The sequence below is a fragment of the Ciona robusta genome, chromosome 8 (genome assembly GCF_009617815.1).
Source record: "Ciona robusta chromosome 8, ASM961781v2".
NCBI lineage: Eukaryota > Metazoa > Chordata > Ascidiacea > Phlebobranchia > Cionidae > Ciona > Ciona robusta.
In genome coordinates, this window is record NC_143242.1 from 6,433,706 (window position 1) to 6,456,722 (window position 23,017).

The window sequence follows — 23,017 nt, forward strand, 5'->3', positions numbered from 1 at the left end:
AAACGAGCGGTGCATAGAATATTTATATTGCGCAGAATAGTCTGACGTAGTTGCGGTTCTATTAATTAACAGGGGCGATTTTATCCATCGTAAGCTGATGACGCCGCTATGTAATTATATTTTAATTCGCACAGTGGTATACAGAACGTGTAGGTTTAATTGACTATAATTTTCATGGACCGGAGGCTCTATACAGCATTAACATAAGAAACGTCAGTATACATTCAGTGTTCACAGGACGAGTTGGACTAAAAGCAGGCATAAAAAATGTTCCTTCGAGTGTGGCTTTTTACAGAAGGCTAAAAAAAGTAAACTGTGTTATTACAGACATAGAATACAGGCATAAAACAAGTGCTAAAAATGAATGAACCACGCTATGATGAAAACACTTTTCAATTTACTTTCGGAAAGCTTTTGAACAAAAATATTTTCGGCTACCTTCTGTTTGGGTACGCACTTTGCATATTCGGGGCAATAGCAGCTGTAGCTTGGAAGCTTAAAGGTAAGTGAAATGGAGCCGTGGAAGAAATACCTCAGTTAATTAACTTGATATATTGGTTGTACAGGATACAACAAGCCAACTCCAAAGTTTTCTCAAATGGTTAACACTTGGAAGCCAAAGGACAAGCCGATCAAAAGTGAGTTTAATTTGATGCTGTTTTCATGCATGGCAAACTGAATACCTTCTTCAGTATAGGCCATTTTTATGTTAAAATACCTTAGTCTCTTTGGCAGGTATAGTTTTCACCGCTTAATTGTATTGCAGGCAAAACCAAACAAACATCCAACGGGGGGTCAGAAGCCACTGCAAAACGAAACGGGTACGTCTGATAGTTTTATAACAATACGCAAGTGCATCTAAAATTAATCGGTCGTTTTTATAATTTCCAGAGTAATTAATGCTGACACGGAAGAGACAAGCACCTCAAACGAGACTGAAGAAACCGAGAAAACAAAATAATCATCGTGTTATTTATTGTAAATAGCTATAAGCTGTATAATATGTTAGTGTGTCTTTCAGATTTCATTGTGCGGAGCGTAACTGTAAGTTAAATCTCGTGATGATAAAGTACTGGTTAATGTGTCATTGTTGTTTAATTAAATAAACTGTGCATTAAAATCCAAAAATAAGAGTTGCCAATTAATTGCAAGAAATTTGTATTGAACGAGTCTAGATTATTCACCAAAATCGTGGTGTCAGATTTAAAGCTGCACGAGTCTGTGTTTTCTCTTTTCAGTTATCACACTAAAGCCGATATACAGCAAGTCCATTTAGTAGAAGCGGCAGTAATTCGAAGCTGCTGCTTCCTTTTCCTAAATTGCTTAGGCTCGCACACTAGGCAGAAGAAACCCCAGCAGCAGGATATTATACGCGCGTTTACTCTGCTGTTGTGTGAATAATTTTGCAATAGGAAGTTTGCCAGACTATGGACTATAACTTTACAAAGCTAGTTTTGTCGATGACGTATTAGCCAAGAGGCTTTTCGCATATGGAATATGCCCCCATTATCTATAAGTGTTTGAATAAGGCAATCTATCACGAAGAAAACAGTTGTTTTAGCGCTCGGTGTAATAGGTTCCAGTTACGCAAAAGCGAACAGCTTTAGTACAACATGTAGCTTATATATTCCGCTTTAGATTTTCGACAAATGATCCGTATGCTTAGGTTATCAAGAAACTGACAAAAGTTTTTCAAACAAAATACGAGATGGACGAAGAGCCAAACTATTTTGATGAAACGTTTAAATCAACGTTTGGCTCACTGTTGTCGAAAAATTACTTTACTTATATTTTATTCGGATACGCAGGATGCATAGTGACAGTTATTCTTGTTGTTCTATGGAAAATGAGAGGTAAGTAAACCATATACGTCTTCTGGGGTGTATTAGTGTGGGGTAAGATGGGACACCTTTAGAACATAATGTCCAAATATCCAGATCGTGTTTTAAACAATTAACAACGGTCAATGGGAGTCGTGGGGATAGAGTTTTACCATTTTTTGAATGTCTGTTGTTTACTAATGAATAGGACAAGAAAATAGATAGAATAGTGTTTCATCTTTCCCCACCCTACTGTATATATAAGTGCGCTTCCCGAGTGATACTTTGCTTTAATACTATTCTAATTGCAGTTAAATTTTATAGATTATAATCGTCCAGACCCAAGTCTGGATGCGTACATAGATTACGAACCAAGACAGCGAGCATCAAGGAGCAATAGGCAAGCAGGTGAGACAAAGTTAAACTTCGATATACGATGAAAACTTTCCTTTTTTGACTGTCAAAAGTTTTGCAACAACAATAGAATCAGACCAAAACGTTAAAATATTGAAATCCTACGCCTACGGTAAAGAGTAAGTAATAGAAATCGTATAAAAAGTATATAAACGTTTGTTTACGTATGGCTGAAATTAGTTTACGCAAAGAAATCTGTTGGTACTATAGGTTTTGCGTAGGTGTTTTTGTTGTAGTGGGTATATTTAATTAATCTCTTGTCTCTGTAAAACGCTGTATTTATAAGAGTAAAATGAATCCAGTTGTATATGTAATTGCTGCTACTGTTGTGGCAATCGTTCTGTGGTTTGTTACGAGAGGCGAACGTAAAAAGCCAAGGGCTACACCAGGTAGTAATTCGCGTATGTTTGTGTAATCGTAATGCATGTGTATAGGACGACGTGTAAAAGCGGTGGATTTTTTTGTTATTTCAAATTCACTGAGGTTTTAGATAATATTATACGCTGAACGCTGGTACAGTTATGCTAGCGTTGTTATTATATCATCTAAATATTCTAAAGCTTAAATTTAAAATTACCAAAGAAACTCAATTTAATTGAACCAACACTATAACAGGGGGAGGGGCCTGTGTCCATAACTATATCAGTGCCGTCATTTGCTCCATTGAGTTTAAGGATGTAAAATCGACCTCTACATATAAATGATAATTGTAAGTTTTAACTCTCTATGTGTGTTTTAGCTGAAGGTAGAGCTCCTGTGGAAAGAGCGGAGACAGTTGGGGGAGTTCGTAGAAGAAGAAGAGATGTAAGAAGGGGCCAACAAGAAGTGGAGAGGTATCTAGATTGTGTTCAAGTGTTGTGCATGAATGTTTCCAAATAAATTGGTAAAATGGGTTTGAAGGAATGAGGTTTGAAGTGGTTATTATGCTGTTATTAATTCGTTGTTTTAGTGTACAGACATAATGCAAACGTTTGAGTAATGGTAAACTCTGTCCTAAATCAAGTCCAATGCCCCATGGTTGGACCTCGTCCATGTAGTATGCCAACTGTATTATTCACCGGGTTTTCTTGCAGGCATGAACAAGAAGAACAATTTGATGAAAGTGGATCCGAGCCAGAGGTAGCTCTTCCTGCTCCAAGTGAGGGAAAAATTGGAGCAAAAAAGATGAAGAAGTTACAGGAGAAAGAAGAGAGAAGACAGATGCGACAAGCTATGGAGATGGAGAGATTGGAGAGGAGGAAAGAGCAAGCGGAAAAAGATGAAAAACTGAGGAAACTTGAAGAACTTAAAAAAGCAGAAGAAGAGAAAAAGGTATAAAAATATGTATGTTGTAACAGTAATAATACCCTAGGCCTTTTAAGGTATGTTACAAGTTAATTGTATTATACTGCAATATTCAAATGTGTGCAATTTTGTTTGCATATAATAACTTATGTCTCTCAGCCTGTGTAGTTCAGTGAATATTTTTGATTTTCTTCTATCTTTACCAGAATGTTTGTTTTTAAATTGATTCTTTCTCTCAGGCAGAAGAGGAGAGAAAGATACAAGAAGAGAAAGAGAGGAAAGAGCACGAGGAGTATTTAAAGTTGAAGGAAATGTTCTCTGTGGAGGATGAAGGACAAGCAGATGTTACATCAGAGGAACAAAGTCAAAACATGCTGCAAGAATTTGTGCAGTATATTAAAGTGGGTGTTTTTGGTTTTGTAATATGTTTTGGAAACTTTTTGACTACATTTATCCACTGTTTGACCAAGTTGATAGTAACTACTTTTTGGAATTCATGCCTTGGGTAACACTGCATTGATATGGCGTACGCTGTGGTTTAATTTAGGCTATCCCGCTATGACATGTTATCATATTGCATGTCACTGCTATCATTGTGGACATATGTGTCATTGGAAAAGACACTTAATGGCAATTGCTCCAAACCAGTGGTCCCTAATGGGATGTCCAAATTGTCAGTCATACATAAAAAATCTTCAAAAAAATAGTCAACTACAAGTCCACAAAGTAACATACATGGTAATTCGTAAGCGGACACAAGGTGTATTAAACAGAATACTCTTTTTATAACGCCTGTCGTTTTCTTGCCTCGCAAAGATAAAGCAAGTTTTATTTATTTATTCTCTGCATTCATGTTCTTCATTGATTACTATCCCGTTTTGGCATGGCATATTCTCCAATAGTTAATGCACAAAGCTTACTGGTGCTATGTCACAGGACACGAAGGTAGTTTTACTTGAAGACCTGGCATCACATTTTGGTCTTCGAACCCAACAAGCAATAGACAGAGTTCAAGATATGCTTAAGGATGAAATAATAACAGGTTAGTTGTTAATTTGAACATTTTTATAACATGGGCCATATACATTGCAACTTACAAGGCACATTAGTAAAAGATTGTTGAGTGGTAGCATTTAGAATATGCTTCTTATGTGCTACCCAAGTTTAAACGAAAACATCAAAAATGTGGGTGAGGTCCCGCAGTTTAGCCTGCCATGGTTCCTAAGATTTAGGTCAGGGTTGTCCCGTTAGCTCCAAAAATATATTACTCACAAAGCTACACATGTGGAACTCATAGACGTAAACAAAGGTGCTGAAACAGAACATCTTGTTATAAAGACTGGATAAATAAGTTACATTCATTCATTTCTAACCTTTTTCTCAGGTGTAATTGACGACAGGGGGAAATTTATTTATATATCTATGGAGGAATTAAAATCAGTGGCCAAGTTTGTCCAGCAGAGAGGCCGAATCTCAATATCTGAACTCGCGCAAGCCAGTAACACACTTGTTAATCTAAAACCTGAAAAAGCTTTAACACTGTCACAAGCGTCCTGAAATTTTCCCTTGTTTTATATTTTAGATTTATTTTAGATTATTTCGGATAAAATAGTTCCGCAAGTAAAAATTTTAAGTGTAAGAAATATACCGAGAAACTGTACAATGATTTGGAAGTATTTCTAATGGGACAGTTCAATGCATACAAACCTGTTAATGTTAAGAAATATACCGAGTTATGTTGATCTGTTTTCAGTTATGGTGTTGTTTTATTAATCGCGTGATGGGTGCAATACACCAGTGGTGGTTTTTGCACACTATAATAAAGAATTATGTCTCTGGCTACTCTGTGTCAAAATGTCTGTTGTTCTATATTCCACTTTGAGTGAAGATCTGCTATTCTATATAAGATCAACAAATTAGAATATACAAAAAAATATACAAAATTTTATAATAAAGAAAAATGTATGCAATTCTATATTAACTGAGTCAAAATCCCTGCTACTTATACTACTATTCTGCGTCAAAATGTCTGCTATTGTATATTAGATAAACTAATAAAAATATACAAATAGTATTCTATATTAACTGAGCCAAAATGTCTGCTGTGATCTCTCTGTGTTAAAATGTCTGTTATTTCATATTGGATCGACAAATGAGAACATACAGAACAATATAATAAAGAACATGTCTCTTGAGTCAAAATGTCTGCTATTTTATATCAGAACAACAAATGCGAATATACAGAACAATGTATTATGAGCAAAGTCTCCAATGTAACAGTGATTTGCACAGACAAGAAATCTCAGTCTCGGTGTCTTTTTCAAGATGCAAGATTATTCAAATAGAAAAAACAATTAAATCAGACAACTGTATAATAAAATGTTTCCATAGGAAGTTGTCTGTTTGCCTCAGACAGGTAAAAATTGTCATTTCGGTAGAAATCTGCTCTTAGGCAATTGTAACCAAATCTCGGTATTTTTATGGTTATATAAATATTAGTGGCAGCTACAAGACATCACAGTGAACGAATAACAATCCAAAGCATTAGCACAAACCAATGCAATTTTAAACCATTTCATTTTTATAATATATAGTTCTTATTGTTTTAACTGTGTGGTTAGTATGAGTTAAGATTGTGACAGAAATTGTCCTAAATATTTTTTTAATAATTCCGCATTTGCCCATTTTTTGCATGCGCACGTTATATGCATTTCTGCCAAAAACTGTTTTTGACACAATGCATTATTATTTGAGAGGACACAGCAGTAGAATGAGTGTCAGAACAGTTAGACAACCCAATCACACATAATTACTCATGTAACCAATACAGGACAATAGAAACTTATTGAAAGCACAAAGTGGAACACAAAACATAAACCAGCACTGACAAAAACTTGACTATTCAGTAAAAAATACGGAAACCCAAACTCTTGAATTTTGAAACTCCCATAAAACATGGCTTCTAATCTTCCGCATCCGAATGCCCTTCTTCTCCCAATCTTCGAAAAGACATGTGTCGGTAATGGTCAAGCCATTCATCCAACAACCTCGTCACTGATGGAGGTCGCTTTCCGAGTCGTTGCCTAGCAACCAACCAACCCTCATCTGTCACATGACAATCAAGCCATTCTTTTAAGATTTCTTTCCTTTGATCTTCACTTACACCCTGGTTTGAATTATAAGTTTAGTAATTTGCAATGTTGGGGTAATACGCAAACTCTAGCCTGAATATTTGCCACGATGCAGGACGTCACCCTTACAGACAAAAAAATTTCAGAGATTTAACTCTTAATGTTAAGATAGAGGCATTTAATGTTGAAAATATAGACGAATAACTAGTTTTACTTCATATTGTTAAAATCCTTTTAGGTAATTAGTCAACACTGGCCTACATACCAGTTACATGGTCTGCCACACCAGACACCATAACACCTTACCTTAAACATTGGTGCAGTAAAATTATCATTTTTCTGTAAGAGCAATTTCTAATAACATTTTACCAAAATGGCTTTTTCTAATAATATGAAGTAGTATTTACCTGCCCCCTCAGAGTGAAGTGGATCGGCAAAACCTTCCCATCACTATCTACCAGTGGGAGGTGCTTGATTGTGTTGTATGTTTGATTTCTATGTTGGGCTCCAGCACAAATGTCCTGGATGACAAAAAAAAAATATTATGGTCAGTGACCTTTAGCACATAATTTCCAAGTATTCTGATCAGCAATTACCAACGGTCTTTAGGAGTTGTGAGGATACGGTTTTATAATTCTTCAAATGTTCTTTGTTTACTACCAAATATTTCTTAAGTTCATTTTATTTTGACGGATAAATAATATGTACATTGAAAATAATATTTAAATAAAATCATTCCACTTTGATCTGTTGAAATGTTTTCACAGTAATTCATAACTGCAGCTTTCTAAGGAGAAGATTGAACTAATAATAGCAATCATGTAGTAATTGGGTATTTTACCCAACATTGGTGAGATTTCTGACTGTGAACAACAATTTAAATTTGATAGAAAATAATATTTTTGGCTGGGAATGAATAAAAACTGGAACTGGAAATTTACAATTGTTTGTTTAAAGTTTATTGGTCTGTTAAAGTAGGAATCCTGTCTGTAATAATATACTCCTAGAGCTATTTTGATACACACATTGTTAAATATGAGTGAAACACCTTGAGTATCTATTCTGAAGTTCAATATAACATAAGCTGTATACAACAATGTTTGTTGCAAAATTTATAATAATACCATGGCATTTTTTTTGTAATACCACCATGGTATTTTGGTCAGTAAACCAAGGCTTTAGTTCCATACCTTACTATCATTTTCCATTGTAACAAGAGCTGTAAAATGGCCACGTGTGTATCCAAGTGCTATTGGGCTTGTGTAACAGAACACCTGATCCCATAAAAAGGGAAGATAAACACCTGGAAAACAATTACAAAATTGTGTAAGGTAAAACGATTCTTTTCCAGCTGCTGCTGTCTATTTCGACAAAGGCTAAAATCGCTTACGTTTTAATACACTATAATAATAACAATAATAATTGTTGGTATTTGTCTCTTGGGTTACAGTGGCAAAAATAGGAAATAATCTAAATGCTCAATATCAATTGTTTAACTTTTATACAAAACACTTGATATTGACTTAAATTTGTTATTTAGTAGTGGTGCTGAATACTGATGTAGGCTATATTTTTTTGGGAACATTTTTTGGGGTTTTGGGGAAAACATTACTAATATTGTTGCCATTTCCTTGACCAACACATTAAAAGTGGTCATTTAAGTTTACTTTATTTAGTTGGAATTCCAAATCACTTATATGAATAGCCTATTTAAAATGAGGAAGTTGCTATTTAGAGTCAGATATTGAAAACAAGACAGAGGGATGTTTACGACTGAGCGCATTTCAGATATGAAAAAGGAATTTTAAAGTTTACCTTGAAATTTTGCGAAACCCAGTGTGTCCCCTCTGTAGCTCTTCAGGTATTTAATTCCATACACGATTATGGGACGTCTTAGAATATGAGCAAGTACAAAGATATGACAATGTTCTAATGCAGCACCAGGCTAGGAAGAAACAACAATGGTGCCATTTTTAATTGTGTTAATAAAAAGGTAAACAAAGTAAGCATGAAAGTTACACAAACAGTATAACATAGCTATAATATAACTCTGTCTCTTGGGTAAAAAAAGCTATAAAAATATTTGTCTAAATATATTTAAAACCTTTGATAAATTAAATGAATATCAATAGGTTTTATCATGAAATAATGGGTTTTCGGTTAATATTTGGTGATCGTCGTCATTATTTGTTTACACAGCCATTAATAGCAGGAAGCATCACTACAGTGTCATTGTTGTAGCTGTTTGAAACAGACAACCACAATATATCATTATTATGTACATTGTAATTGAAGAACCATAATTACAGTAGTTTAAGTTCTAATCACCAGATTTGCAGAACAAACACAGGGTATATTCTGTATGTCATAAAACAAAACCAAACCATATAATTATTTAATGCATCTTTAACTGTATGGCAAAAAATTCCAACAAAGTAGTCTGTATTTAAACCAAAGATATAGGCAGTAATATTATGGGTTGCCTATATTTCTAAAGCAACATAAGCACTAATGACATTCATTCATTCTCACTGTGCATATTACACGGTGTCAAGGGAACTAAAGGTGATCAACAGTTTGACAAGTCGACCTCAGAAATATATTTATACATCAATTCAAATTATTGATGACAGTTGCAAATCAATGCAGATTAAACCAGCCATTTTGTAATAAGAGTACACTGTAATATTACATATGCATTATAAACATCCGAGAGAGTTTACACTGCAATTGGGATATTTTAACAATATTTTATTTTTTGTAACAATTTTACAGCAGTCATGTAATTTGAAAAAAAATCGGTATGTTTTTTATTTATGCAAACAAAAAACTTATTATATGACAAACTGCTAAACTGCTCGATGTAATTTGACTGAGAAAACACCCCTTAAAGAAGTATGCATTAAACTTAAAGTAATAAAAGTTTGGCATTAAAAGTTAAAACCAAAACTGGTGATCCAGTTAAAGCCTATTTTTTTAGTTCTAACTATATAATGTCAATAGGCTTAAAGTATCACTAATTTAAAAATTTGAAAAAGTTAAAATAAATATGTGATTTTAGAAATTTGATCTGCAACAGAAACAATGAGGCATGACCAACAATATGTTGGGAACTGAGAACTAGTATTCTAACATCCATACACCACTTAATATTAATTACATATTTGGTTTTAATAAAGTACGTCACAATGAAAATGATATTTCGACTAAAATCACAACAGCCATACAATTTTACCAGGTGAACCAAACATGTCTCAAGTAAATTATTCATGGTGAATTTACACAATGCCCAACTCGCATGCATGTAGAATTGTTACTACCATTCTACCAAGACTTTATATCTTCATGTGTGATTTTACCATGCCCTTGACATTCCCCAATAAACTTACTATTTATTTAATACTAATTATAAGCCACTTCTATTTTACTGTGGCTTTACCAACCATACCAATATTCAACAATAAACCGTGTACATTTTTTAAAATCTATGCAAACATGCACGCATTCTCAAAAACATATTCTGAGGCGACAATTTTGTAACTTACTGTCATATTTATTTCAGTGTACGTTTTCGTTCTAAATCACAGTTTTATTATAACAACCACACATATAAAGGTCTTACACCCACCACACATACCTGCTGTGCGAGTGAGTTGATAAAAGCCCAGTCCTGTAGGCACTGTCGCTCTGTGAAAGTGAACCCGAGTAGTTGCGCTTGATATTGCTCCCATTCCCGCCAACGACGAAAAAAACTAAAAAAATACAATTTTTGGACATTTTATTATTATATAACCTATATATAAATAAATATCACGCGTAACAAGCTACATTTATGTTAAAGGAAAATTGTAATTAAAAACTATTTACCCCGCAGTGTGTAAAACTAAAAACAAAGAGTTTAAAAGTTACAAAAAAAGAACACATAAAACCGATATATATATATAAATTATACATTCTGGCATTTTGTTTTAATCAATTTGTCATTATTGGCCACAGCCAGCCTGTTTATGATGAATCTTATGTGACCACAGACGGTGATGTATAATTACTCATACAGTGTACCTAATGTTAGCTATGATGTGCAACAATTTTTGACAGAGTACTTTAAACGCACGTAATATTTCATATAATTTTGTACAGAACCAAGTGGGCATACTGTAGTATGTGTTTGATTTTAAATATATATTTTGTGGCTTGCTATCTTGCTATATGGTGTAATGTTTACTCATTAATCAATACGCTCGCTAATCAGCACTTAGCCATATTTGTCGAAAGGGATTTCGCTGCTAATAGATTTTGCCGTTAAATAAAGCCACTTCCAAACATAATTAACATTAATGAAGCGTGCCACATGCTTTAATGCCATTAGACAGTAGAGACATCTGCACATGTACATGAGAGAACGCACATACACCTTGTTTACCCATCCACATATTTGCACCTTGTGAACTAGCATACATCAGGAACATACATAAATCCTGTGTACCCAGTACAGAAAAACTTAAGTACATTAATATAACAGAAAATATATAAACCTAAGCAAAGGAGGCAATAAGCAGGGGACATAACACGAGAACACCATTCAATTAGACACTATTATTACAGCCATTACAAACATATTTCAGAGAAGTCCCTTTCAATCACCTAAAGTCTTAAATAATAAGATAGACTGTTAGACACAAACTGTTGTTTAAGTATTACACTGTATTACAGACTGTTGCCTGGAGTGTTGGGGTGTATATTTTCTTCATTCAACTGGATTTTTTTATGAAACAAGTTAATGCAGAGTGTTTAAAAAGGAGCAATATGTTGAAATGTGGTAACGGCTTTTTAGTTCGAGAAATATATATATATATAATATTGAAAACATAATACAAGCAATAAGTTAAAATGTAATTACAGTTATCCATTGTGTCATGTAATAAAAGTTTTTCATTAACTGTCATACCTTGTTGCGCAATCCTGCAAACTCTCAGACATTGCAGAACGTAAGACATTGTCGCGGTCGAACACCCCCCATGTTGCTTGTAGCACAGAGTCAAGCAAACAGTCGCCTGCCGAGCGATTCCAGAGTGCATAGAGCCGGCTGTTGCAGTCGCCAGTGTGCATGAGGGAAGGGGACCAGTTAATAGCACATTCCTCTTCCAGTTCTACAAGAAAATTAGTAACATTTTAAAGCCTCTATATGGTAATGCACACATACTGTATCAAAAAATCCCAAAAACATAATTAAGCTTTTGTATTAAATCTCCCGTATAATCAGGCCTACATCAATACTGATATATTTACATAAACTAAGAATTTAAATATATATATATGGTGTTTTTCATTAAATAATAGAATTTTTAACAATAGTCAGTCATATAGATATACTATTTCCATTTCCATAAAGTGTAGGGTGAATAGGTTCCTCCTATCCCATATAGTGTTCTATAAAGTGCCAAAACTCAATGTATTAAAACTTAAGGTATCTGGTTCACCGGATTTGAATATACGCAGGTGACATGCCTGATGCCCACATCTCTTGTATTGTTTGTCACATACGCCTACGTAACACTGTATTTCTATTAAATAAACTTACATAGACATTGTACATGAACCTACCTTTCTGAACATTTTGATCCAGCAGTTCATTAAACAGAAGTTTTTGTATAGTTGGAGGTAAATCACATATTTCTAGAAAAAAGGAAGGAAATTACAGACAGTGTGATACGATAAGTACAACAATTAAAGCAGTATAATATAATATATAATTTCTACAAAATTGATACCAGTTCACACATAACTTTTATAACCATTTTTTTCCAGTAAATCATATTTTTTCTTTATGATATCATTTTTTTTCTTATTAAATTTTTTAGTAAATCCAATGTTTAAGTCAATTTTAAACCATTGCTAAAAGGCTTAACATAACACTTAAGTGCAAGCAGTCAATATTTCCAAATTTTGTTTACATCATGCTTACCTATAGGGAGCTGAAAAGTGGTGAATTCTGAGAGAAATCTGCAATGAAAATCTCCTTTCCGAGTTCGTAGGCTTGCCATAATCTCACGTCGTATAAGATCAGCGATTTGTGGGCTAAGATGGGCTGGATTGCGTTTAAACCCCCTTGGTGCAATCTAATTTTAGACCGGATAATAAAATTTAGCATATCAGTTAAATGAGCGGCGAATTAAGCCTCTTACTTTTAACCATGTGGTCATTATAAGTTAAGGTATTGATTTTGGCTCAGCTTAAAATGAACTTGCCTCTGGGTTAAGAAGGAGAGCTAGAATCCCGTGTCTTTGAAACCTAATGGCAAGGTGTACTAGTGTGTGACCGACATCAAACGCAGAAGGTCGGTTGAGTAAATTGACTTCATCTAAAGTCAATGTACGAGCAATATTACCACCATTTGCTAAGTAAGCATCGACTGCTTCTGCATTTTCTTCAACCACTCCTGTGAAAGATATTTTTATGATTATGGGGGGACTAATAGCGCCCTAATAAACCACTGGTGTTGTACAGTAAAGGTGGAGCAACCATGTACATTTACCTGACTTTACCAGGGTTTAAAGAAGGTAATAAACAAGTTGTGTAAACTGTAAATGCAGTTTGTACATCTGGTATTGGTTTAGAAATAAGAGTATTAAAAAAATCAATTATAAAGCTGATTACACAAAATCTGCATGTAGGTAAAGTAATGCTATACAATGCTACCACAAATTTACCATTTACACAGGCAGAGTGTTGCTTAGTGATGGAAATTATTAATTAACTTAACACCGGGTACCATGTGGTAACAGTAACACACAAAATATTATTAAACAGCACTTGAATATATAAGTATTGAAACAACTTTAGCTTTGAAGTTTTATGAACTATATAGGGTGATTAATTCATTAATTGTATTTTCTATTAATGCTATGCTACCAAGAAAACTACGCTTACCGATGCATGCCTTTAGAAACAGCCAGTTTTGGTTGCGCGATCTTGTTTTCATTGAACGGTTGTCAAGAATTTCAAGTCGTGATGAAGGCAAGTGGCTTGATGACATACTGCGTGATAAGTTACCACCACAAGCAGTGCCACGCTGACCATTGTTGGTAATAGATCGCGATGAGCAAGCCTAAGATGGTATTTTAAAGTTACTACAATGTAAATACATAATACCCTACTGCACTTAAATATTTGATTATTTGTTATCAAGTTGTTTACAAAAGGTTACGATGCCATCCTGTACATTATACAGAACACTGTTTAAAATATTCTTATGTTATCAGGTTGTTATTGTTAACAAAAGATTTTGTAGGAAACTTGTAAACAATGCTACTGTATATAAGCTTTGACTGTTGGTTAAGGTTAAATTTTAGGATAAACATAGTTTGCACTCTGAATAAGAAGTACACAATAAAATTTACAATTAGACTATGAAAGTGAAATACAAATAAAATGTTAAGTGAAAAACATTAAAAGCTAGGTTCAAAGTTATGTCATATTATATATTTTGCTAAAATATACCAGACACTTTTCTAGCTTATATCTTTGGTTTGTCAGTGAGATTTATACTAGTGAATAATCTGAAGATTATGAAAAACACGAGACCAAAAAAGGCAGAACAGTACAGGTTAATGGTTAGCAAAAGAAGTAGTGGGAGAATTCTCAATAAGCATTGGATGTGTGATTCCTTTACAGTGCAACCGCTATTTAATAAAAGAATATAAATATAATAAAACAGGTATGTACCTGATTATCTTGATTTTGTCTTCTTTGTCTCCGACTTCTGGACCTTGGGGTGGCTTGAGCTTGTTGTTCCTCTCGTGGTGAATGTGAGTTACTACTTGACGAACTAGAGGACCTAGACCTTATGTTTTCTAAAAGGTGGTCACTGTTTATTGGTAGCTTCTCCGGAGAATATTTTTCTTGGTCTCCCTTTTCAGATGAGACTTCAATTTCAGGTAAAGAGTCAGAGCATGAGGTTGTGCTTGCTTGTGTAGTTTCAAGAAGATAGTTGGAAGAGGTGCAAGGTTGGGATGACAAGGTTTGTACCTCAGTGTGTAAAGAAACATTTTCTATATCACTTACAATTCTGGCATTGCTCAAAGGTTGAGGATTCCGACACATAACGCACATTTTCGAAGAGCACCAGTTTATATATGTGCAGACTGCGCAAGTCCATTTGCGGTTTTTAGTATTGTTGTCTTCTGTAGCTGCCTCAGAATTGGAAGCAGTGGCTCCCTTTGCACTAGCACCACTAGGGGAAGTGCTATCTTTAGATGTTCGGCATTTAGAACACAATGTATGCTGAGGAGAGTTTATGAATGTGCAAGCTCCACAGAACCATGGTTGTTCTGCCAGATCTGTATTGACATTTATGTCATTTCTCTTCTTGGATGATTCTTCCTCTACAAATTTTGCTAATTCCGAAGAACTTCCAGTTTCTTCCTTTTTAACATCCTCTGTTGAGCTGCTTTTATGTTTCCCAGGTTTTCGTAAAGCATCAGAAGGACAAATAATTAACTGATGTTCGTTATCTTTTGTGTCAGAGAAGTCAGAAAAGCTCTCAATGAGTAAACCTGCATCTTGATTTGGAGGAGGGGGACGGATCACCTCTGGGACTCTTGGAAACAAACAAACAGAACACTTAGAAGAAGCTGAGTAATTATCATACGTACATGAAGGGCAAGACCATCGTTTTTCTGTTTTACTCATATTAACCTGAAAAATAACTATATAGGATATAATACTACTAGCATTAGTTAGTTAAATTAGTTGTAACTTTAGTTTTATAGTTTTCTAATGATATACTATTATTTAATAATAAACAGATTAACACCAAAGCGACTGCAATACATTGCTACAGATATAGACTGAAATTGACAACAGATTGCGTCATGCAAATATAGAACAGTATATTGAATATAACACTGATGGCAACTGAGAATTTATTCGCGCAAAACTAGTCCTTTCTGGCTAAACACATAAAATACGCTTATAACTAAACCTAAACAACAAATATAACGTTGTGTTCGTTTACACAGACCGGCTACGAATAATCCTTGCATCGTCATCCAGCAAAACGAGACCCTCTTCGCCTCGCTGTATTTGTTTGTCCTTCACTCCCTTGTGACCAGCTGATTACTCTTGTTATTGTGACGTCACGGCATGTCACGCTTCAGTGAGTTATTTAAACCGAACACGATGCAAAAAGGTTTTTAATAGTGGCAAATTTTAACGATGGTATTACGAATGATTTTAAGTTGAATAAATCGTTTCATTAGTGGTAGAGTAAAACAAAGGGCGATTACCAGGTATAACGGTTCTAAACAGGTTTAATTTTGAGTAACAAGAGAGCTGAACTATAATGAATAAGGACGTAATGAAATTTTGACAAAGACAAAAATACATTTTATAGATGTATACGAAAGGATATGCGTAGAATTAAGTGGTATAAATCATATAGAATGTCTAGTAAAGTGGGGTAAGATAGGACATCTTTTCAACTTATTTTCTCGACCCATTTGGTAGTAAAAAAAACATTCACAATACTATAAAACCACATCCTCACGACTCCAATAGACCAAGTCCCCCCACCCTACTATTCAGATCCCATGTTGAAATTATGGGTTCTGCTCAATTTAAAGGCAAAGAAATAAACAGTAATAGGAGAAACTCCTGAAACAAAGACCACTTAATGAGTAACTTTAATTTAAATAAACTAATAGCCTATTTGTCCCTTTAAATACGAAGACCAATTTTTTTGAATTGAATGTCCAACCACAAGGAATTGAAGACAACAACAGCTCCGCATGTTCCAATCAAAATGAAAGTCACTATGTTAATTGGAACCGCGATACTCTCATCGTATCTTCACACAATATAATAACGTCCGGATGTTACGCACCGCATCGACCGACAGGAAACTGCGTCAGGTTGCTACAAAGCTCATTGCCAGTGATCTAAAACCGAGCGTAGCTGATATAGTGATCGAAATATCTAGCGTATAGCATCACTGGCAAACGACGTGACATGTAACCACTAATCGCACCGAACGCAGGGTCATGACAATGATGTGACCCGTATCGACGTCGTAGCCTACAGCGTAGTTGTGACGTGACCAACGTCCCAACCGCGCCACATGACGTTTGTATAAAAGGAATAATATATAAATACAAAACCTATAAGTAACCACTAAACAAATACGGAATCTGGCTAGCATGTAGCCTATTGTAAATGTAAACCAACGTCACAGTTTACTTGTTAAAAAATAAAACTTTGTATAGAAATAAAATCAAAATTTAATTTATTTTGAATATTGTTTTTACAAGTACAGATTTAAAACATAAAATGGTATAAGATTAAAATGATCTGTAAAAAGCAGGGTTCCTACACCGGGAATCGAACCCGGGCCGCCTGGGTGAAAGCCAGGAATCCTAACCACTAGACCATGTAGGAGACACTAAAAATGTGACGAAAATAGAGCTAGTATATGAATAAATGTAAAGGCGGAAAAATTAAAAATACTTTAAAAAGTTAAAGAGTTGTTTCATTATTTAGACTATTTTTTTATTTCTTACTTTTCAGATAGCTTTTAAGTACTTTTAGATGTTTTACAGTGTTTTTTTTTTAATAAAACGGGGACAAATAAATTTAGGACTACCGACTCAACAGCGCACGTGGGCACGTTTCCATACTCTCTTGCTGTTTCGTTCTTTTCGAAATTGTTTTGACCAAAGGCTCACCGCTGTTCTTGAGGTCAAGATTACGTCGGCCAAACACAAAACTTATTTAACATGAGTGCTTACAAAGACGCCGGAAAGGTCCCACAGGGCGAGCAAGAAGTACAGATCCATAAAATCCGGATAACGCTGACTTCTCGCAACGTCCAGAGCTTGGAGAAGGTTAGTAAATGCATGAAGCCATGTAGCTTACCGATAAATGCTAAAATATGTATAATTATTTTCGCGAGAGCGCTATTTAATCATATTTTAGGTTTTTCTAGGCCTGGTAAAGTATCAATGTTCAAACCCCTGCATGTTATGTGCATGGTGATATACATTTGTGTAAGATAAATAAGATGTACCGAACTGAAAATCACACATGCTTCATTGTGTTTTTAATTTCTATTGCACTTTAAGGTATGCAGCGACCTTATCAAAGGGGCAAAAGACAAGCAACTGCGTGTCAAGGGACCAGTTCGCATGCCCACCAAGGTTCTTCGCATTACTTGTCGTAAAACACCGTGTGGTGAAGGTTCCAAGACTTGGGATCGATACCAGATGAGGATCCACAAGCGATTGATTGATCTTCACAGTCCATCAGAAGTTGTGAAGCAAATTACATCCATCAGCATTGAACCTGGTGTAGAGGTTGAAGTCACAATTGCTGATGTTTAGATCCCTCAGTCGATAATAAAAGCACCAAGCTATGTATGTGTGTTGATTTTAATAACAAGTACTCTACTATTCAAGCTCTTATTTAGTATTATGTAGTAGTGTAGGGGGCGGGAAAGGGACACTTACTGTTCAAGCTCTTATTCAGTGTATTATATAGTAGTGTGGGGGGGAGGGGGTCGAAAAGGGACACTTTTTTATTGGCTCATTCGGTAGTGAACAAAGAGTTAAAAAACCATTTCCCCATGACTTCCATAGACTGTTGTTAATTGTTTAAAACACAATAAGGATATTTGGATGTTATGTGGTAAAGGTTGCCCAGAGTTTTCGTTTATCACAAAAATCGCTACTTCGAAAACCAACAGTGCAGGTAATAACCAACGAATACAAAATTTCATATTAAATCTTTACAAATAGTTGAACAGTTATTATCTTTGTAGTACTCCATATTTGGTCTGTCAACAATAGTGATTGAACAAATAAAAAGGACTCCCACCCTAAACCATTTGTCAGTGAGAGGGTGCATTGTACTAAATAGGAGCCTCCAATTCAAACAAATTTGCTTCAATTTCTGTTGTTAAGCTCTCAGTGGGCATTGTATCATCAATCATTGTAAGTGGTGGAATAAGTTCAGATCTCTTTGTTGCGATGCTTTTCGGTTGAAACCCAATGTCTACTTTTGATTTCTGTAACCAAACAGGCGGAACAACAAACTTTTGACAAGTACATTTTTGTTGCTGAATGAAATTAAATGATCCGAGCCTTCCATTGCAACTTGGGCAATGTAACTTTCCTATCTTCCAGTCGCCCTATTAGATAAAGAATGAATATTACTTGTTTTATTCTAACATGGCCAGAAAACCACAATTGTTATAACAGGAGTCAAACCACGTGTCAGCTTACAAGTTAACATGTGGGTGTTTAATTTTTAAGTATGGCTGACTTGGACAACCAATTAGTGACCATTGGGCTGAAAGAACACATTCGCCAACAATGATAGCAGAGACACAGACATATGAGCCTTGTTCTTAAACCCATTACCTCTGGGTTAGAGGAAGGTGTGCTATACCTATAGTGCTAACCAATTTGCCATGACATATGTGGAAGTTAGATAAAAAATTAGGAACATTGTTTTAAATTTTATTGCTTACCTTATCAATTGCATCATTTACCCAAAGTGGTGAGCTGTCATAGTTTAAAAACCATACTTGATTGTTGTTGTCTGGGCATACCCTCTCAGCACTCTCCCCTAAAACTCAGTAGATGTAAATACACAATAAACAATATTTTTATTAAATGTTATGACACGATGATGATATTGTATTAATTACCTTGCAATTCGGTTCCGTGTGCATCGATTAAACAGTTGTAATCTACCAAGAAGCCTCGGCATTTTCTGCACTTAATTTTCATAACTCGTCTAATTTACACCCACAACCAACAGACCAACAGTGGTCGGAAGCTATAGTGCCGTATTCCCGGATTAACCTGGCACGGGCCAAGTACCAACCTGGCACGTTTTCGGAGATATAACAACCTGGCTTGCAAAAGCGTCAGGTAGAAAGTAAAGATTTGTGATATAACGATACAAAGTATACGAACAAACAAATACAATTACTGTAACCGGAGGTACAGAACCGTGTAATTTCTTGCAAGTCAAAACCCTAAATAACATAGACTTGGAAACGGCAACCGACAACTCCTGGATAACCAAGAAAAGGAGCTCACGTAGTCGGCCGAGAATATCCTTTCTATTTGAACTATTAAACAATAGTGTATGGGTGTCGTGAGAATACGGTTTTTACAATTTTCTCAATGTTGTTTGTTTATAACCAAATAGAATGAAAAGGTGTCTCATCTTTCCTCAGCCTACTATACATAGCTTGTATGTAATCAGATTCTCTTAGTATTACACGTTCTATGGTATAAGTTTATAACTTTTAAGAGTTCAATATTGCCTAATTGTTCGCTATTGCGTGAGTGTTCCCTATTAATTGCCCAGGAGTTCGCTACGAACTATAGTCGAATTTAAAATTTATCATACTTATACAATAAATCGGTACTTACGTGTTACTTCAGATGTGCATGTCAACATTTAAACACAGAAAGAACTTCTATCCAACAGCAAGTAGCCTATACTTGATAAATCGTACGTGTAAAAAATCGCGTCAGCTAGAAGACTAGTTACATGATAAATATCTGTTGTCACGCTACAAAAGAATAAGTTTGGGTGCAACTGCCACTTTTAATTGACGCTCTATCCATAGGGTGTTTTGACAACTGTTGCTTTGCCCTTCTCTTCGTTCTTTAAATACCACGATCTTCGAATAAATAAATAAGTATGTTATTTATGTCAGTACTGATATACACCGAGTGTTCAGAATATATTTCACTGTACTTATCTGTAAAATCCCTGTCATGTTTGTTCGTAAACACGTAAAATACTAAAATTTAATTGTGAATTTTCAAAATAAAGGAAGAGGCACTACTGTGTACTTCTTGTACAACAGAAAATAATACATTTAACTCTTCGAAACGCATTGCACATGGTTTGTTAATACGTTACGGGTTTTTAATGAAAAAGAATTATTAAATTTTTAATATATAAAAGGCTGTATCGCATGATGTAGTATATACATTTAAAAGGCAACAACGGTGAAAGTATTAGGTTTCAAAATCATCCTCAGAAATTGAAAACTTGCCACCATTTGTTCTTGTACTATTGGCAGCAGTGAGCCTGGAAAGCGATGATTCATCCACTGCTAATTGTCCAGAGTCATCCAATTTGGAGTTTAGGTCATACTGGTAGTTTCTGTCTCCACCACTTGACCATATATCATCTTCGGTATTTCCAACACCTGTTTCTTTAGCTTGAGGAATAGAAAGATGACCAAGATGTTTTATATCTGCACTTGCGGAGAAAGAGGAAGCATCGGACAGCTGCCGCTTAACCATATCTTCATAGTTCACCCTTTTCAGTTTATCAGCTTCCATCAAACATGTCAATAACCCTTCCAGGCTTGGTGAAAACCTCATTATAGAGATAAAATATTTATGGAACTTTATAGGTTCATATCAGATCATGTTAGGTTGATGTAAGGACAAATATAATGTCAGTTTGGTCATACCCTTGTTAGGTTATTCAATGTTTTAAAAGAGAATGTAAAAAAAACGTCTGACTTGTCTTGTTATGTTTATGCAATTGTGGTTCTCATTTACCAGTCTGCAAAATATGGCAGTTTCTGATGAGATTTCGCGCGAGACCAGATTAAGTTTATTGTTTAATTAATTGGCAGGCCTAACCAAAAGTTTTAAAACAAAATCGGCTTTGCACCTGTCATACTCTGTAGGGTGGCTTATTTATATGCCTGTAGAAATGGATAAATGTAAATGATTTTAAATACTTAGTTGCACTGTCGAGAACAGAACATCTATGTTTAAGATGTGAAATCATCATCTCTTGTTCTTTCTCCCGGATTTTCATTCGACGTATCTCAGCCTGAGTTCCATCAAGCCACGTCTTTAGATTGTTAATTTCAGCTTCCTGCTTTCTTACCAAATTTTCAATCTCTTCCTGTTGGAAATATTAGCTGGTTTATTTTAATTGACATCGGGATATGCAGGCGAATGTGTCCTTGGGTAGGACACACTAACTGCAATTGCTAGGGTTTTTTAACTGTCAGCCATGAAGTATATATAAGAATCAAAACAATTACCCACAAAAGTTTTATACATGTAAGTGGACCCCTTTAATTACCGCAGTACACCAGTGCCTCCAGTGCCTCCAGTGCCTCCAGTGCCTCCAGTGCCTCCAGTGCCTAGTGAAACTAATGTATCGCCACGTTTACGTTGTTTTGAACTAAACGAAATAATAAATATTTATGACATCATAACACATATTAAAACTGTACAAGAGATACATGCAACCACCTCACCGTCAATGACGCACGTGTTTTTACATTTTACTGTTTTTGAAGATCCATGTGACCACTGAGCAACGATGTCTGCACGTCAACTTTTTATAAAACTATTCTGGCAATGATACAATTTTATTCCAACGTTTCGACGTCGTCTTCATCATGCCAAATCCATTTACCCTAATGCAGGCGACCTTAATAGGACGTCGAAACGTTGGAATGAAATCGTATCATTGCCAGAATAGTTTTATTAAAAAGTTGACGTGCAGACATCGTTGCTCAGTGGTCACATGGAGCTTCAAAAACAGTAAAATGTAAAAATACGTGCGTCATTGACGGTGAGGTGGTTGCATGTATCTCTTGTACAGTTTTAATATGTGTTATGATGTCATAAACTTTTATTATTTCGTTTAGTTCAAAACAACGTAAATGTGGCGATACATTAGTTTCACTAGGCACTGGAGGCACTGGAGGCACTGGAGGCACTGGAGGCACTGGAGGCACTGGAGGCACTGGAGGCACTGGAGGCACTGGAGGCACTGGAGGCACTGGAGGCACTGGTGTACTGCGGTATTTAAAGGGGTCCCATGTAAGTAGTATGCTGGCACAAAGTGTATGAAACAGAACACTCTGTTATAACCACTATCGTTTTCCGGCCATGCATGGATAAGCAAGTTACATTCATTCATTTATATTGAAATGCAAAAAGGTGCATGAAAAATGTGAAGCATTTATAATAAATTCTTTATAAACCACAACTTACGCAACCAGTTTTATGCTAACTAAATTTACAATTTAGAAATTTTACTAACTTGATGTGCTTTGTCTTTTAAAATAAGTTGCATAGCCTGCTCTTTCACCGTTGCTTCTAGATTCGTAACTTTATTATTTAAAGCTGAAAGATGTTTGTTTGCTTCCTCGATCACTGATTTTTCGAAGCTCATGATTTTCGCTGTAATGTTTACAAAGCGGACAACGCGTTTTAAATAATTTACGACAGGGAGAATCAGATTTTCCGTAGGTGGGAGATTACCTACAGTGTTGTGCAATGGCATAACTTTTAACACGTTTTCTGGATA

At 35.3% G+C, this 23,017-nt stretch overlaps 6 protein-coding genes and 1 non-coding gene across 8 annotated transcripts; 3 read left to right on the top strand and 4 right to left on the bottom strand.

Moving 5' to 3' along the window:
- The first annotated feature begins 228 nt into the window (after nucleotides 1-228).
- On the top strand, nucleotides 229-1,131 carry LOC149732831 (uncharacterized). The gene is made up of 4 exons (XM_089882934.1): nucleotides 229-502; nucleotides 567-638; nucleotides 767-821; nucleotides 892-1,131. Exons 1-4 carry the CDS (start codon nucleotides 361-363, stop codon nucleotides 959-961), a joined length of 339 nt encoding a protein of 112 aa, XP_089739060.1. The 5' UTR covers nucleotides 229-360; the 3' UTR covers nucleotides 962-1,131.
- Nucleotides 1,132-1,581: 450 nt separating this feature from the next.
- Nucleotides 1,582-5,360, top strand: LOC149732832 (DDRGK domain-containing protein 1-like). 2 transcript variants are annotated; one of them, XM_089882915.1, is made up of 7 exons: nucleotides 1,582-1,853; nucleotides 2,145-2,228; nucleotides 2,974-3,067; nucleotides 3,308-3,545; nucleotides 3,758-3,919; nucleotides 4,455-4,560; nucleotides 4,903-5,360. In XM_089882915.1, the coding sequence occupies exons 1-7, from the start codon at nucleotides 1,709-1,711 to the stop codon at nucleotides 5,073-5,075; spliced, it is 1,002 nt and encodes a 333-aa protein (XP_089739041.1). In that variant the 5' UTR covers nucleotides 1,582-1,708; the 3' UTR covers nucleotides 5,076-5,360. The 2 variants fall into 2 exon arrangements, with proteins under 2 accessions (XP_089739041.1, XP_089739043.1); XM_089882917.1 differs by lacking the exons at nucleotides 1,582-1,853; nucleotides 2,145-2,228 and adding an exon at nucleotides 2,409-2,623.
- Nucleotides 5,361-5,749: 389 nt separating this feature from the next.
- Nucleotides 5,750-16,209, bottom strand: LOC149732833 (ubiquitin thioesterase ZRANB1-like). Its single transcript, XM_089882911.1, has 11 exons — nucleotides 14,375-16,209; nucleotides 13,580-13,757; nucleotides 12,898-13,088; nucleotides 12,615-12,768; nucleotides 12,254-12,325; nucleotides 11,598-11,799; nucleotides 10,287-10,401; nucleotides 8,465-8,594; nucleotides 7,840-7,952; nucleotides 7,057-7,170; nucleotides 5,750-6,684 (listed from the first exon to the last, which is right to left on the bottom strand). Exons 1-11 carry the CDS (start codon nucleotides 15,338-15,340, stop codon nucleotides 6,481-6,483), a joined length of 2,439 nt encoding a protein of 812 aa, XP_089739037.1. The 5' UTR covers nucleotides 15,341-16,209; the 3' UTR covers nucleotides 5,750-6,480.
- An 802-nt stretch (nucleotides 16,210-17,011) lies between these two features.
- Trnae-uuc (transfer RNA glutamic acid (anticodon UUC)) lies at nucleotides 17,012-17,083 on the bottom strand. Its single transcript has one exon. It is a non-coding gene; the product is annotated as a tRNA-Glu (tRNA).
- A 135-nt stretch (nucleotides 17,084-17,218) lies between these two features.
- Nucleotides 17,219-18,056, top strand: LOC149732835 (small ribosomal subunit protein uS10-like). Its single transcript, XM_089882933.1, has 2 exons — nucleotides 17,219-17,529; nucleotides 17,767-18,056. Exons 1-2 carry the CDS (start codon nucleotides 17,422-17,424, stop codon nucleotides 18,022-18,024), a joined length of 366 nt encoding a protein of 121 aa, XP_089739059.1. The 5' UTR covers nucleotides 17,219-17,421; the 3' UTR covers nucleotides 18,025-18,056.
- LOC149732836 (E3 ubiquitin-protein ligase RNF180-like) lies at nucleotides 18,057-19,587 on the bottom strand. The gene is made up of 3 exons (XM_089882930.1): nucleotides 19,353-19,587; nucleotides 19,173-19,270; nucleotides 18,057-18,830 (listed from the first exon to the last, which is right to left on the bottom strand). Exons 1-3 carry the CDS (start codon nucleotides 19,432-19,434, stop codon nucleotides 18,552-18,554), a joined length of 459 nt encoding a protein of 152 aa, XP_089739056.1. The 5' UTR covers nucleotides 19,435-19,587; the 3' UTR covers nucleotides 18,057-18,551.
- A 762-nt stretch (nucleotides 19,588-20,349) lies between these two features.
- On the bottom strand, nucleotides 20,350-22,993 carry LOC149732837 (uncharacterized). Its single transcript, XM_089882921.1, has 3 exons — nucleotides 22,751-22,993; nucleotides 21,426-21,595; nucleotides 20,350-21,052 (listed from the first exon to the last, which is right to left on the bottom strand). Exons 1-3 carry the CDS (start codon nucleotides 22,991-22,993, stop codon nucleotides 20,686-20,688), a joined length of 780 nt encoding a protein of 259 aa, XP_089739047.1. The 3' UTR covers nucleotides 20,350-20,685.
- Between the last annotated feature and the right edge of the window lie 24 nt (nucleotides 22,994-23,017).